We start from the raw sequence: 17872 nt of genomic DNA, 5'->3' as shown, positions 1-17872 counted from the left end.
GCCACAACTTCTGTTACTCCCTCTGCCTGTCTTTTTTCGCTACCCCCCTTTCCTCTAATGAACTGCTTACTAATCTAATCACAATAATATGCACAGCTCTTACATCTCTGTGTAGTCTTCCTTGACCCAAATACCAGTGGTCTCCAACCCTTACTAACTTGCCAACTTTAAGAATAATCAATAGCTCCATATTTTATAAGTCTTAACATTTTTACATCTATTTTGCATTAATTACTACATGATCCAGTAATCTGTTTATCACCCACCAAAACATAAGATCCTCCAGAACATAAACCATTTTCTTTATATTCCTGGTCCCTCTAACTTGGTTTAAGTAAATCCTAAATATATGTGGAATTGAAAACAACTCCATAATACATACAACACTTTTTCATTTTTATTTGTATATTTAAACATTCCAGAATGTCTCCAAAGAGCACCTAACCTCCTAATTCACCTCCATGTAATTGGTAGTTTCCTCAACAAAACCAGCTGCTTAGATTTAGTTTTTATTTTGGTTTTATCTTTGTTTTGACTGAAGGTGGGAACTGGAGAAGATATACTTGATTTGGATTACATGAAGCCTGTAAGAATTAAGTCCTTTGTTGAAACTGTTAGGTAGCTGTTAATTTTCCCAATTGTTCAAAAATTAAAACCCTGAACATGTCACAATTAAAATCCGGCAAAGGGCAGAAACTTTGAAGAAAATAATTTAAATGATCTAAGAAACTAGTTCTCATTTTTTTCCACTCAAAAGTAGTTTAATATAAACTAGAAAATGTGTGTGCATGCTCAGTCATGTCCAGCTCTTTGTGGCCCCATGGACTATAGCCTGCCAGGCTCCTCTGTCCATGGGATTCTCCAGGCAAGAATATTAGAGTGGGCTACCTTTCCTTCTCCAGGGCATCTTTCCCACCCAGTGATCAAACACTCATCTCTTAGATCTCCAGCATTGACAGACATGTTCTTTACCACCAGCGCCACCTGGGAAGCCCGAAGCAAACACCCGAACAGAGTGAACAGAATCCTAGAAGTCACTTCAAAATCACTTCTTTTCAAAGCTTATATTTTTCTAAGCTTTTAACTACTGTACTTATCTTCCATACTTATCTTTAAGGCACTAAAAATCATCACAGAAAAGTATCAATTTGGTAGGGTCAGAAAAACACTGGACTTAGTAATGCTTGTCTGATTTCACTACAACTTACAAATATTCTGTTCATTTTCTCTATACAGAACGGATTATCACCTCCAATTCTCCCGACAGACTGATGAAAAACGTAGTGTGTTAGTGGAAATAAGCAAGATCTTAGTTAGCATTACAACATTACACAAAGATGGTATTATATTTATTATCAAATTATGCTAATTTTAATACTTACCAGAAAAGGGATTTTTGCCAATGATTAAGACATTTGGCAATGACATCATGATCAACTGCTGCAAAGTCTCCTATAAAAAGATACACAAAGGTTGCCATATGAGTACAGCTGACAGGGTTACTACTCAACAAGCTATAACTTACTATTTGCACATCTCTTGGGCATGCTATACCTACAATGCTGCTGCTACTAAGTCGTTTCAGTCGCGTCTGACTCTGTGTGACCCCATAGACGGCAGCCCACCAGGCTCCCCTGTCCCTGGGATTCTCCAGGCAAGAACACGGGAGTGGGTTGCCATTTCCTTTGAGGCATGAAAGTGGAAAGTGAAAGTGAAGTCGCTCAGTCGTGTCCGACTCTTCGCAACCCGATGGACGGCAGCCTACCAGGCTCCTCTGTCCATGGGATTTTCCAGGCAAGGGTACTAGAGTGGGTGGCCATTGCCTTCTCTGATACCTACACTGGTATACTGCAATTAAAAAGCTTACAAAATGTGAAAAAAAAGGTAACTAAAGTCTTAAATCTTTTTTAACTATAAGTTAATGACTTAAATAACTATAATTATAATATTAGATGTCCATAAAACAACAATGTCCAAGTTGAACTGAATTTTAGGTATTAGATAATTAAACAAGCTTCTTTAATAAAAATTCAAGTATGTGTACTTTTTGTTGTTTTGTTTTTTACTACTTCTAAGCGAACTAAAAAAATCAACTGATAGTAAAATTAAGAAAGCTAGTTAGTTCATTAAAAATCCTATCTTACGATCATTTTCATAAAAGTGGATGATTCTTCCTCAGTGAATCATTATTTATCTCCTATCAAAAACAGATGTTTCACTCCCTTTGATTTCTGTCAAACTTTTTGTGACAAGAATATATACAAATTTTGATGGTAGAGAATGATTCAGAAAGAACTGAATGCTTCCGAATTACTCATTTTATTTATATACCCAAGATGCATCTTCTGTTCTTTGAGCAAATGAAAGAACACACCACGTCTATCATTATAACCACCAACAATGACCATTAAAGGGTCTGGGAAGAAAGAGACTACAGATTGATCACTGTAATGTGGTAATACTGAATCTTTGCAATATTAAATACTAATAAGTGCTTAACTATTGGGCTTTCACTACACATTCAGACATACTAGCTGCTGAGGAATAATTTTTTGTTATTTCTTTCTGAATCATTCTTTACTTTAATACTATGACAAAGAAGCAAATAACCATGAAAACCTAATTTGTATTGCTTTTAAAAAACTGTGTGATTTTCACTATAAGTGTTTTCCTATAGTCAAAGAACAGCATGATACCGGAGGCTAGTTAGAATTGATCTTTTATCTATTTGTTACAGATACATACTAATTTTCTCAGTATTATATTCACTAGTTCTTAAAAAAACTAACACCAAAAATATGCACACATTTAAAGAAAAGTACATATTTAGCATATGCTGAACACAATAAAGAATACATATAAAATATTATGTAAATATTGTTAAGAATATTAAAAATAAGTGTCAAAAACTGCTACAATCACTTACTCCAACAGATGATACTGAGTTTGGGAGTATTTAATAAGTGAATTTTCAAGTTAAAAGCAAGTTATCTCAAGATAAAATATGCTCTAGCCAAGTATATAACAGCTAAATGGACTTAAACAAATGTCAAATTAATTGTAATTTTTAGTTTCCTTGTTCTTATTTTTTTCTTATTTTTTATGATTTTCTTGAGTATGTAGTTCTAGAATCCTTTTTGTTCTTTTAGAGAGAAAAATAAAAGCCTGCAAAACACTGAGAGAAAAGTAATTATTAACCTATAACTACATACCCAACAAAACTATCTTTTAAGAAAAAGGATGAAAGAAATGCATTTTTAGACAAACACTGATAAACATTACTATCAACAAGCCTTTTCCACACAAACAACTAAAGGATGTACTTCAGGAAGAAAGTAATATCAGGGCAGATTTGAGATACAACAGAAAACATGTAGCGGAAAAAAAGGAAACTATGTGACTTGATCAAATTGATTTATTTAACAGTATGCTCAACATTTAATTAATGGGGTTTAAAAAGAACTAAAATACAAGACAAGAAGAGCTTAAAAACAGTAGCAGGGAATGGCTGAAATAAGCCAAACTGGAAGTGGTCAAACAGGAGATGGCAAGAGTGAATGTCCGCATTCTAGGAATCAGCGAACTAAGATGGACTGGAATGGGTGAATTTAACTCAGATGACCATTATATCTACTACTGTGGGCAAGAATCCCTTAGAAGAAATGGATTAGCCATTATAGTCAACAAAAGAGTCAGAAATGCATTACTTGGATGCAATCTCAAAAACGACAGAATGATCTCTGTTCGTTTCCAAGGCAAACCATATTACGGTGATCCAAGTCTACTCCTCAACCAGTAACGCTGAGGAAGCTGAAGTTGAACGGTTTTATGAAGACCTCCAAGACCTTCTAGAACTAACACTCAAAAAAGACGACCTTTTCATTATAGGGGATTGGAATGCAAAAGTAGGAAGTCAAGAAACAGGCAAATTTAGTCTTGAACTACAGAATGAAGTAGGGAAGAGCCTAATAGAGTTCTGCCAAGAGAACACACTGGTCATAGCAAAGACCCCCTTCCAACAACACAAGAGAAGACTCTACACATGGATATCACCAAATGGTCCACACTGACTGACTATATTCTTTGCAGCCAAATATGGAGAAGCTCTATACAGTCAGCAAAAACAAAACCGGGAGCTGACTGTGGCTCAGATCATGAACTCCTTATCGTCAAAGTCAGACTTAAATTGAAGAAAGTGGGGAAAACCACTAGACCATTCAGGTATGACCTCAATAAAATCCCTTATGATTATACAGTGGAAGTGAGAAATAAGATTTAAGGGACTAGATCTAATAGACAGAATGCCTGATGAACTGATGAAGGTTTGTGACGCTGTACAGGAGACAGGAATCAAGACCAACCCCAAGAAAAAGAAATTCAAAAAAGCAGAATGGCTGTCTGAGGAGGCCTTACAAATAGCTGTGAAAAGAAGAGAAGCAAAAAGCAAAGGAGAAAAGGAAAGATATACCCATTTGTATGCAGAGTTCCAAAGAACAGCAAGAAGAGATAAGAAAGCCTTCATCAGCGATCAATGCAAATAAATAGAGGAAAACAACAGAATGGGAAAGACTAGAGATCTCTTCAAAAAAACTAGAGATACCAAGGGAACATTTCATGCAAAGATGGGCTCGATAAAGGACAGAAATGGTATGGACCTAACAGAAGATATTAAGAAGAGGTGGCAAGAATACATAGAACTGTACAAAAAAGATCTTCACGACCAAGATAGTCATGATGGTGTGATCACTCACCTAGAGCCAGACATCCTGGAATGTGAAGTCAAGTGGGCCTTAGAAAGCATCACTACGAACAAAGCTAGTGGAGGTGATGGAATTCCAGTGGAGCTATTTCAACTCCTGAAAGATGCTGCTGTGAAAGTGCTGCACTCAATATGCCAGCAAATGTGGAAAACTCAGCAGTGGCCACAGGACTGGAAAAGGTCCGTTTTCATTCCAGTCCCAAAGAAAGGCAATGCCAAAGAATGCTCAAACTACCGCACAATTGCACTCATCTCACACGTTAGTAAAGTAATGCTCAAAATTGTCCAAGCTAGGCTTCAGCAATATGTGAACTGTGAACTTCCAGATGTTCAAGCTGGTTTTAGAAAAGGCAGAGGAACCAGAGATCAAATTGCCAACATCTGCTGGATCATTGAAAAAGCAAGAGAGTTCCAGAAAAACATCTGTTTCTGCTTTATTGACTATGCCAAAGCCTTTGACTGTGTGGATCACGACAAACTGTGGAAAATTCTGAAAGAGATGGGAATATCAGACCACTTGACGTGCCTCTTGAGAAACCTGTATGCAGGTCAGAGAGCAACAGTTAGAACTGGACATGGAACAACAGACTGGTTCCAAACAGGAAAAGGAGTACGTCAAGGCTGTATATTGTCACCCTGCTTATTTAACTTATATGCAGAGTATATCATGAGAAACGCTGAGCTGGAGGAAGCACAAGCTGGAACCAAGATTGCCAGGAGAAATATCAATAACCTAAGATATGCAGATGACACCACCCTTATGGCAGAAAGTGAAGAGAGCTAAAGAGCCTCTTGATGAAAGTGAAAGAGGACAGTGAAAAAGTTGGCTTAGAGCTCAACATTTGGAAAACTAAGATGATAACATCCGGTCCCATCACTTCATGGCAAATAGATGGGGAAACAGTGGAAACAGTGGCTGACTTTATTTTTCTGGGCTCCAAAATCACTACAGATGGTGACTGCAGCCATGAAGTTAAAAGACGCTTACTCCTTCGAAGGGAAGTTATGACCAACCTAGATAGCATATTAAAAAGCGGAGACATTACTTTGTCAACAATGGTCCATCTAGTCAAGGCTATGGTTTTTCCAGTGGTCATGTATGGATGTGAGAGTTGGACTATAAAGAAAGCTGAGCACCGAAGAATTGATGCTTTTGAACTGTGGTGTTGGAGAAGACTCTTGAGAGTCTCTTGGACTGCAAGGAGATCCAACCAGTAAATCCTAAAGGAGATCAGTCCTGGGTGTTCATTGGAAGGACTGTTGCTAAAGCTGAAACTCCAATACTTTGGCTACCAGATGCGAAGAGCTGACTCATTGCAAAAGACCCTGATGTTGGGAAAGATTGACAGCAGGAGGAGAAGGGAATGACAGAGGATGAGATGGTTGGATGGCATCAGTGACTCAATAGACATGGGTTTTGTGGCGTGCTCTGGTTCATGGAGTCACAAAGAGTCGGACACGACTGAGCGACTAAACTGAACCGAACTGAACTTCGGTCATAATACTATTGCATAAAAAGAGTAAGCTACTGATTACTTTTGGCCCTTGCTATGAAAAGAATAAAAGGTACAATTTCAAGAGCAGTTTCCAGAAAAAACCAACGTAGGGTGAAAAATTTTAAACCAGTAGATAGAAAGACATGTAGAAACAATTATAAATGGTATAATTTCTCCAAAATAATAACACAATGCGAAACTGATTTGCACCTAAAGTGTTTCACTATACAAATTATCAGGAAATTTAAAAAATCATAAAACAATAATTATTTGTAAATTTAATAATTATGAAGTACATGTTTATATCTTTCACACTCCATAAGAAACAAACTGCGTTATGACTACTCTACCTGCAACAAATAGACCAATACCTGGCATATAATAAGCCTTTAGTATATATTAGGTGACTAATACTAAACAACACAAAAATGTGATTATGAAAGCAGTTATTAAAATATTAGATTAAAAAAAGAACTACTTACCTGGTAATAAAATTTTATCTGTCTCACCAAAATCGACAGATTATGAATTCGAAGTGAAGCATCATTGTTGACTTTTTTATTTACTCTCTGACTCTCTGATTTAGGATTACTGTAAGAAATAAGAAAAGGAATACTTTAAAAATTATATTGAAATATACCTATCAATTTATAGATGACTAAAAATAATCATATAATACATTTTTTCTATAAACAAACTGTGTATTCATCTTCATTGATAGATGATCCAAAAGGACACATGATTATTTTGACATGTATTCTGTAGTTTTAATTAATATAAATGTATCTGATATTTCACAGACAGTGGTAAAATATAAGTCAGATGTTGCACTTCATTCTCATTTTGTCTCATTTTTTCTGAAATGAATAACTTATTTTCTTTGAATATATATATTTCCACCACCCAAAATAAATCTGTTTAAATCAATAATGTAAATTTGGACTAATAATCAATAAATGTTGTTTCTTCTCAGTGGCAAACGAGGACTATACTTGAGCAGGCAATGTCCCAGAGAAATTAAAGAGTGAAGTGATGACACAAGATATCACTTTCATCTTGGATAAACTCTGCAGATTTAATAAAAGCAAAGGAATGAATGATTGTGAAGTAGCAGAAGCTGAAAAAGAATAAAAGATAGGACATGGTTAAGAAAGAAATTCAATGACACCAAAAGCAAAGGCAATAAAAGCAAAAATAAACAGGTGTGACTACATCATACTAAAAAGCTTCTGGACAGCAAAGGACACAGTAAAAGATGATAAGGTAAATAAATAACTGAATGGGAGAAAATATGTACAAATCATTTCTTTAACGGGGTTAATGTTCAAAGTATACAAAGCACTCATACACCTCACTAGTGAAAATGATTTTAAAATAGCCAGAGGAACTGAAGAGGCATTTAAAAAAAAGAAAAACAAACACCATACAGATGGTCAATGGGTATATGAAAAGGTGTTCAACATCACAAGAATCAGGAAAATGCAAATCAGAACTACAAAGAAGTATTACCTCATACCTGTTGGAATCACAGTTATTAAAAGACAAGGGATAAGGGTAGGTGAGGATGAGGAGAAAATGACCCCTTGTGCACTGCTGTTGAGAATACATTAGTGCTACTGTGAAAGTTTCTCAATAACTTAAAAACAGAACTACCATATGATCCAGCAATCCCATTTCTGGGTATAAAAACCAAAGGAATAAAAAACAAGATCTCAAAGAGATAATGGTGCTCCCATATTCACTGCAGCATTATTTACAATAGCCAAGATATAGAAACAACCCAAATGTCCTACAACAGATAAGTGGATTAAAACCATATGAAATACACACACAGACACACACAGGTACATACAGATAGAGGGACTTCCCAGGTGGTACTATTGGTAAAGAGCCTGCTTGCCAATGCAGGAGACTTAAGAGACACAGGTTCAATCCATGGGTCAGGAAGATCCCCTGGAGGAGGACATGGCATCCCACTCCAGTATTCTTGCCAGGGGAATCCCAAGGACAGAGGAGCCTGGTGGGCTATGGTCCACGTGGTCACAAAGAGTTGGACAAGACTGAGGTGACTTAGCATGCACACAGACAGAATATTATTCAGACATGAGAAAGAAGGAAATCTTGCCATTTGTGAAAATATAGATGAAATTTGAAGGGGTCATGCTAAGTGAAATAACCTAGACAGAGATGGAAAAATACTGCATGTACTTCTTTACACGTGAAACATAAAAAAACACTCAAACTCACACAGAGTGAAATAAGTCAGAAAGAGAAACACAAATCCATATATATATGGAATTCAGAAAGACAGTAACAATGATCCTACATGCAGGGCAGCAAAAGAGACACAGATGTAAAGAACAGACTTTTGGACTCTGTGGGAGAAGGCGAGGGTGGGATGATTTGAGAGAATAACACTGGAACGTGTATATTACCATATGTAAAATAGATGACCAGTGCCAAGTTCGATGCATGAAACAGGGCACCCAAAGCCAGTGCTCTGGGACAATCTGGAGGGACAGGGTGGGGAGGGAGGTTCGGGCAGGGCTCGGGATCGGGGGACACATGTATACCTGTGGCTGACTCATGTCAATGAATGGCAAAAACCTTCACAATAAAGTAATTATCCTCCAATTAAAATAAATAAAATAATTTTTAAAAGAATGTCAAATTCATAGAAATAGTAGAAGAACACTTGCCAGCATCTGGGATGGAGAGTTGCATGGAAAGAGGGAGAGGTTGGTAAAAAGGTTGAAATTTTAGCTATAAGATGAATAAGGCCTGAAGATATAATGAAAAACATGGCAACCACTATATTAAATAATTGAAATTTTCTAAGAGTGTGGAACTTAAATGTGCTGACACACGGTTAAAAATGTGAGGTGATGGATATATTACTTAATTAGATGGTGGGAATTCATTCACATGTACATATACATAAAGCCACCACTACGTACACTTTAAATGATTACAATTTTGTCAACTGTAAGTCAATAAAGGTGAAGAAAATAAAAATTTTTAATTAAAGTTTTTTTTTTTTTTAAAGAATAGGAAATTTAAGTAAATGCCAGAACATTAGCAAAGATCTAGTTCCTCATTAGGACAAGGAGGTCAAGCTAGAAAAAAACATTGCCAGGTGAAATGTCCCTATGCAAGGGCTGAGTGTGTAGTATCATAAAGCAGGAATCTAAGAAGTTGCTAGGACAGAGTACTAACCCACGGTTACAGACTCTAAGTGCAGGTACCTCCACACGAGAATGCAGAGAAGACTGACACTTACCCAACGGAGAATAGGAACTGAACGGAAACTTCTCATTCCTTAATCCCTCCCTTTTTTACACAGTCTATTGTACCTGATGCCTTCAGTTCCTTCCCTAGACAGCACTCTATGGTGCTTTATTTCAGCAATTACTTTGTGGGTTACATTTATCAGTATTTACCATATCAGAAAATGAAACAGAAAATTTCACGGTTGTTTACTTATTGACTCATTAAAAAAAAAATAAACCCATTACATGCTTATAAACACCAAACCAAAAAAATTTTTATTGAGAGGACTGGCACTGTTTTACTATTTTTAAATATCTCTTTGATATCTACCTTAATGTCAAAAAAAAGGGGAAGGCTGATGTTCATCTTTGCTTCTGCATTCCATCTATTGTTTGTGTTATTTTGGTTCATGTATATGAAGAAATAAGAGGCTTCCCCAGTGGCTCAGTGGTAAAGAATTCACCTGTCAAAGCAGGAGACATGGGTTCAATCCCTGGTATGGGAAGATCCCACACGCTGCAGAGCAACTAAGCCCATGTGCCACAACTACTGAGCTTGCACTCTAGAGCCCTGGACTTGCAACTGCTGAGCGCATGTGCTGCGACCACTGCAGCCCATGCGCCTGGAGCCCATGCTCTGCAACAAAAGAAACCAAGACAGTAAGAAGCCCACACACCACCACGAGTTGCAGTTGTTCACTCCAACTAGAGAAAAGTCCATGCAGCACCAAAGACCCAGCACAGCCAAAAATAAATCAATAAAAAATTATATATATATATAAAAAGAAATCGGCCTCACACAGACATTTAGTTAAAAGTAGACAGAGCCTAGGGACTCTCTGAAAGGACCCTCAAACTATACTGTGAGAACTGCTGCTTTACTTCAACTATTCTCTTGCCAGCACTCTCAACACTAATCCTGTTTTTTTATCACATTCACACTGTCAATCCCTGATACTGGATCAGCTCAACTGTGTACACTGAGATTGCCCATAGTACTAGATGAGAAAATAATACAATTAAAACTCAGCTAAAACATCATATAGGTAGAAACAGCATCAAATCTGCCCTTTGCCATAAAGAATTAGAAACTGGACAAAACATACAAAATAACTAATTTCAGACTTTGAACAGCAAATAATACAAGACTATAATCTCTAGCAAAGCTCTAATGAAACAGTAAGTACTTTCCAGAATGAGACATAAGGAAGGGTAGCCCATGTCTCACTGAACTCAGGGAGACAAAGTTTGGAATTTAAGGGAATTAAAAAACTGAAGTTTTCAGAAAAGAAAACCAGAGACAAGGAAGCTATATAAACAAAGAGCTCCCAAAATATGCCCTCAAGATTTTGACTAAATACTGAGTTGTACATATGCACCCTAAAACTCCAGGAGGCTGAGCAGAGGACAAGTATAGAAAAGCTGGAAACTAGGTAACACCCAAAGCTCACAGAATGCAGAGAGAAATTTAAGTTCTGACCAGTCAGAATAAATACCTAGAGCATCAGTAGAGTCCTCAGGAGAATCATGTCTTGGCAACTAAACTAGCAGTTGAGTAAAAGCTATTCCAGATGCTCCTTAGAAAGCTTTGCAAACAAGCATTGAAAGGCTCAAGCTGGGAATTCTCCGGCAGTCCAGTGGTTAGGAATCTGCACTTCCACTACAAGGGACAAAGGACTGAACCCTGGTCAGGGAACTCAGATTCCGCATGCCATGTGGTGGGGCAAGAAAAAAAGGAGAGAAAAGAAAGGATCAAGCTGATTGCAAGTAACTTGAAAACCTGCCAAAACAAACTTCATGACTGCTTAAAGAACAAGATCTAGACCCCACCATGTAATAATCACAATGTCCAACATAAAGTAAAAAATTACTAGACATGCAAAGAAGCAAAACAAATAAATAAATGTGATTTGTGAACAGGAAAGAAAATGGAAAGAGTTAACAGAAACAGACCCAGAAATTAAGAGACAATGGACACAGCAAACAAGTATTTCAAAAGAGCTACTATGAATATACTAAAGAACTTTTAAAAAATAAACATTATATGAAAGAAAAGTTAACTACTTTTATTTATTTTTTTTAATTTTATTATTTGTTCTAACCCCTTGTTTTGGCTATCTCAGGAATTCCTGTTATCTATATACTGCATGTTCAATGCTTTATAATGTATCCCTCTCTTTTACATCTTTTTTCTTTAAAAAAGAAAAATATCCTAGTCTTATATTTTATTTTGATTTGCAAAATTTTCCCTTATCTCATCTTTTATTTTGAGACATTACTTTTTGTGTGTGTGTGTGCTCTTTATTTTCTTTTTTTTTTTTACTTTACAATACTGTATTGGTTTTGCCATACATTGACATGAATCTGCCACGGTTTTCATGAGTTCCCAATCCTGAACCCTCCTCCCACCACCCTCCCCATAGCATCTCTCTGGGTCATCCCAGTGCACCAGCCACAAGCATCCTGTATCCTGTATCGAACCTAGACTGGCGATTTGTTTCTTACTTAATAGTATACATGTTTCAATGCCATTCTCCCAAATCATCCCACCCTCTCCCTCTCCCACAGAGTCCAAAAGTCTGTTCTATGCATCTGTGTCTCTTTTGCTGTCTTGCATACAAGGTTATCGTTACCACCTTTCTAAATTCCATATATATGTGTTAGTATACTGTATTGGTGTTTTTCTTTCTGGCTTACTTCACTCTGTATAATCGGCTCCAGTTTCATCCACATCATTAGAACTGATTCAAATGTATTCTTTTCAATGGCTGAGTAATACTCCATTGTGTATATGTACCACTGCTTTCTTATCCATTCATCTGCTGATGGACATCTAGGTTGTTTCCATGTCCTGGCTATTATAAACAGTGCTGTGATGAACATTGGGGTACATGTGTCTCTTTCAATTCTGGTTTCCTCTGTGTGTATGGCCAGCAGTGGGATTGCTGGGTCATAAGGCAGTTCTAGTTGCAATTTTTTAAGGAATCTCCACACTGTTCTCCATAGTGGCTGTACTAGTTTGCATTCCCAACAACAGGGTAAGAGGGTTCCCTTCTCTCCACACCCTCTCCAGCATTTATTGCTTGTAGACTTTTGGATCGCAGCCATTCTGACTGGTGTGAAATGGTACCTCATTGTGGTTTTGATTTGCATTTGTCTGATAATGAGTGATGTTGAGCATCTTTTCAAGTGTTTGTTAGCCATCCGTATGTCTTCTTTGGAAAATGTCTGTTTAGTTCTTTGGCCCATATTTTTAAAAACCCAAATGGAACTTCTAAGGCTAAAAAATATAATATCTGAAATGAAAAATTTATTTGTGTAATAGAAGATAAGAAACTATTATAAAAGATCAGTGAATTTGAAGACACACACACACAAATTCAAAAAAACACAGGGAAAAAAATAAAAAAAATACCTGAAATGAACAAAGGAGACTAAAGGAGCTAACAGATTAACAAAAAAGTTGCATGGACAATACAGTTTTTTTCCTAAACCACCTGAGAATAAACTGATGGTCTGATACCCAAGAATCCACACACATTTTAGTATTTATCTTGTACAAACACATGTAACTATCAAAACTGGGAAATTAACAATCATGTAATTACTATCATCCAATCTTTAGAATCCATTAAAATTTGTTCCAATTACGAATGGATTTATAGGAAAAGGGTCTAGCTCAAAACCACACTTTGCATTCAGTATTCTGAATTACAATCCCGAGTCTCTTTCAGTTGGAACAGTTTCTATCTTTCCTTGAAATTCATGACCTATGTACTTTAAAAAGTTATAGGCCAGTTATAGGCCAATTTTTTATAGAATGTCCTTCAATTGGGTTTGTCTGATTAAATTGTATACTGCTCATAATTAAGTTCAGGTTACATATCTTTGACAGGAGAAATGCAGAAGAGATGCTCTGATCTTCTCAGTGCATGCTAAGACGAGGTACATGATTTCGCTTTATCCCATTACTGATAATATTCACTTTTATCACTTGATTAAACTGGTATCTGCCACTTTTCTCCATGGTAGTCACTATTTTCCTTTTGAAATTATTTTGTGAAGACATACTTTGAAACTATGTCAATAATCTGATTTACATCTATCTTTAATTTATGTATGTTTACATCACTATACACTTACGATTCCTCATAATTATCAGTGATCATAATCTATTAATATATAACTTCTTTTATAACTATCATAGATTGTCTTTTCATTTTGTTGACTGTTTCCTTAATTGCACATAAATCATTGATATGATCCACTTTTAATTTTTACTAAAAATTTTTACTATAAAACCAGTTTAATTTTCTTTAGGAAGGGCTTTTATTAGCTACATTCATAAATTCCTTCCAGTTTTTGCTATTAATATGAATGTAATTTTTAAAAGTATATTTGCTAGTAGATTACTACTGATATGTAAATACAGTAAATTTTTGTGTATTTCTCTTATCTTTAGAAATCCTGTTTGTTGGTGCTCTTACAGGTTCTCTAGAATGTAATTTATAGTTTTTGCATATTGAAAATCAATGATCCCAACACCAATTACTAAAGAGCTTATTGTTTTCCACTGATCTCTATGATCATGCTAGATTTCTATCTAAGTGTGCCTGTAAATGTGGCTGTACTTTTGGCATCTATTCTGTTTCTTTAACCCATCTGTCTATTCCTGTGTCATTAAAACCCTTTAAATATTACTATGGCTTTATTGCCATCGTGATTCTATTAGAGCAAGTTCTCCTTTGTTTTTGTTTTGTATATCGTCCTGCTTAGTCACACTTGCTGCTCTTTTCTATTAGTTTTAGGATATTTATTAAGATTCTATGAAAAAGTTTGTTGAGATTTATTGGGATTTTATTAATAAACTAATTTGATACATTCACATTAGTAAATTTTTTAAATTTATGCACAATGGTATTTACATATTTAAGTCGGCTTTTTTTCCCTTGGGTTTTTGTTGGTGAAATGGGTTTGTTTTCTATCACACTATCTTCTTGGTCACTGCTAGTGTGTAATAGGAAAACTGTAGTTTTTGTATATTACACTTCTGATTAACCACCTTTTAAAATTTAGTTTATTCAGTTCATTTCTTGGATTTTCTAGCTGAAAAATGTAAGTAAATGACAATTTATCTCCTTTCCAACTGTACATCTCATTTCTGTTTTTTACTTACTGTGTTAACAAATAATAATGGAGATAAGAGCTATCCTTATTTTGTTCTCAAATTTCATGAGACTGCTTTTAATGTTTTGCCATAAATACCTAATGTTCACTGTCATTTTCTGATCAACACCCTCCTTCAAATTAAGTTCCCTCCTAATCCTATTTAATATCTTAATTGGTGAATTTCTCAAATATCGACTTCCATGTGATTCTTCTCATTTAATGTGTTAATGTAGTGAATATTACATTGTTACATCTTTAACACTGAATTGTCCTCACGATCCTAGACTATTACTCCATCAGCCCCACCCCATAGTGTAACTACTATTCCCATGTTTGGTACATCATTCTATTATAGGTTTTCCAGTACTAATTGCCTTTATGCCTTTTACTTTCTCACCAGAATGTAAGTTCCCTGACGGCAGGGACCTTATCTTATTATTCTCTACAATCAGCATATATCCTAAGCAAATGTTTGAATAGGTAAGAACAATAAATGATCTGAGACCAAGCAAAGAGGTTTTTTTTAATACAATTTTATTTATTTTAATTGGAGGCTAATTACTTTACAATATTGTATTGGTGGGGTTCAGGATGGGGAACACGTGTATACCCATGGTAGATTCATGTTGATGTATAGCAAGCAAAGAGTTTTAAAAATTGTTGCTTACTATTAAGAGTTACGAGATGACATTCTCCAAGCTAAAGTCATTTGGCAGACTCGAGTAGACACTCCCTACTAAGGTTTGTGTCCCAAATATCAGTTGAATAATACAGTTCTAAACCACAATTTGAGACATACAGAACAAGCAAGAATAATAGAAAAGTAAGTTAAATTTCACTTGTGACTGACTTATTCTTAAAGCAAATAATGAACAATGGATAGCCCAAAGCAAAAGGATGTATAAGTGGAAAAGTAGGTCTCTTAGATAAAGGTACCAACCAGAACTAGTTATCCACAAAAACAAGGAGACTATATCACAGAAGTCAGATTACGTGCCATGGCAGACAAAAGATAAACAGCAGTAAGGTCAAGTCATGGTTAAAAATTCAGACAGTTGAAGGGAAAATCCTGTTTTATGTAACTAACTTGGTATACTTTTTGTCAGTAAGTTACATACTACACATACATACTGTAGCTATATTCAGTTCAGTTCAGTCGCTCAGTCATGTCTGACTCTTTGCAACCCCATGAATCGCAGCACGTCAGGCCTCCCTGTCCATCACAAACTCCCGGAGTTCACTCAGACTCACGTCCATCAAGTCAGTGATGCCATCCAGCCATCTCATCCTCGGTTGTCCCCTTCTCCTCCTGCCCCCAATCCCTCCCAGCATCAAAGTCTTCTCCAATGAGTCAACTCTTCGCATGAGGTAGCCGAAGTACTGGAGTTTCAGCTTTAGCATCATTCCTTCCAAAGAAATCCCGGGGTTGATCTCCTTTAGAATGGACTGGTTGGATCTCCTTGCAGTCCAAGGGACTCTCAAGAGTCTTCTCCAAAACCACAGTTCAAAAGCATCAATTCTTCGGCACTCAGCCTTCTTCACAGTCCAACTCTCACATCCATACATGACCACAGGAAAAACCATAGCCTTGACTAGACGGACCTTAGTCAGCAAAGTAATGTCTCTGCTTTTGAATATGCTATCTAGGTTGGTCATAACTTTTCTTCCAAGGAGTAAGCGTCTTTTAATTTCATGGCTGCAGTCACCATCTGCAGTGATTTTGGAGCCTAAAAAAATAAAGTCTGCACTGTTTCCACTGTTTTCCCATCTATTTCCCATGAAGTGATGGGACCGGATGCCATGATCTTCGTTTTCTGAATGTTGAGCTTTAATCCAACTTTTTCACTCTCCTCTTTCCCTTTCATCAAGAGGCTTTTTAGTTCCTCTTCACTTTCTGCCATAAGGGTGGTGTCATCTGCATACCTGAGGTTACTGATATTTCTCCCGGCAATCTACTTAATGTATAAGAGCTTAGTTTAATCAAGGTATCACTGTGGAGAAAAGTACATTTGTAATTGAGAAAAGACTGTAGGAATAACTCAGTAAAAATGTTAGGTATACTACAGGTACATCAATTTCATTTGTAATCACAGACATTCAGTAAGTATCTTTTCTCTCTAGTCTTCTTCCGTGATTTCTATTTTCCTTATTCTGTATTTGAATTCTCTTAAACTACCTCTCACCTATAACTATCTCCTAAATGATAACATTTAGACCCCCAAAATACTTTAGAGATTATCTAGTTTCACTATAAATCAGAAAATTGAAGTCCAAAGTAGTAATTTGCCTAGGCTGTCACAGATTCTTCCCTTTACTCTCTTTCAATCTTTTCTCTTACTCAAGAAAACAAAGACAATACCAACAGAAAATGGTTTTGGCAATGTCATCTATAAAATCCATGTGTACAATAAATCATTGCTTTTTTGTTTGAGCATATTCCTGATTGTTTTCATAGTGATTAATTAAACTAAAGAAGATTCATTTCCTTCGCCTCTCCAGTTCATTACAGTACTATTTTCTTTAAAAATCTAGGTATTTAATTCAGATGAAAAATATTTAAGAAATTCTATTTTAGTAGTACTACTGAAGAGGTATGTAAACCCAAAATCCGACAAATACACAGTACAAGCCCACTGTTACATGACAATACATAATTCAGATTATACTCTGGAATAGATGCATAATATTCCAATAAACACATGTTATTTCATTCCCACTTTAACTAATTTTATAATGTAAATATTATCTTTGCATTCACAGAGTTGTTACCAAGTTTCTCTGTGTTCTTAAAGTGCTTTTAAACTTAAGTCTTACAAGTTTCTGTTAATATTTTATGTCCAACATTACTCATATTTCAAAATTTATTAAATTGCCAGAAAGGCCTATAGTCTCCTTTGCATAAAGCTCTTCTCCAAGAATTAGCAAGTTTTAAGAATTGAGAATATTAGTTTGCTCAAATTCTTTTAAGAAATTTTTGCAGAAAAAAATATTTAAGTTCTATATCGTTTCTTCAGCCTCTGAGAAAGACTGTGTATAACAATTAAAACAATTCTGAATATAAAGAGCAGGAACTGTCCAGTTTTTATACACTAAGTATAGCAGATGAAATTATTTTAGAAATCTAGGAAAATAGGAAATATGCAATTAAGAGATGTCAGAGAAAGTATTTTGAAAAATTT

General features: G+C 35.8%; 1 protein-coding gene across 8 annotated transcripts in view; it reads right to left on the bottom strand.

Annotated features, from left to right (window-relative positions):
• CCDC88A (coiled-coil domain containing 88A) overlaps nt 1–17872 on the bottom strand; it is a 120893-nt gene that overhangs the window by 81431 nt on the left and 21590 nt on the right. For all 8 annotated transcript variants that reach the window (XM_069583296.1, XM_069583297.1, XM_069583298.1 and 5 more), the window contains exons 3-4: nt 6738–6846; nt 1383–1452 (exon numbers count right to left, since the gene is read on the bottom strand). In XM_069583296.1, coding sequence (XP_069439397.1) covers nt 1383–1452; nt 6738–6846 — 179 coding nt within the window. The remainder of the gene's footprint in view (nt 1–1382; nt 1453–6737; nt 6847–17872) is intronic.

This window comes from Ovis canadensis, chromosome 3 (assembly GCF_042477335.2).
Source record: "Ovis canadensis isolate MfBH-ARS-UI-01 breed Bighorn chromosome 3, ARS-UI_OviCan_v2, whole genome shotgun sequence".
Lineage (NCBI taxonomy): Eukaryota > Metazoa > Chordata > Mammalia > Artiodactyla > Bovidae > Ovis > Ovis canadensis.
Note: the sequence above shows the minus strand (reverse complement) of the source record. Positions and strands in the feature narration are given on the sequence as shown.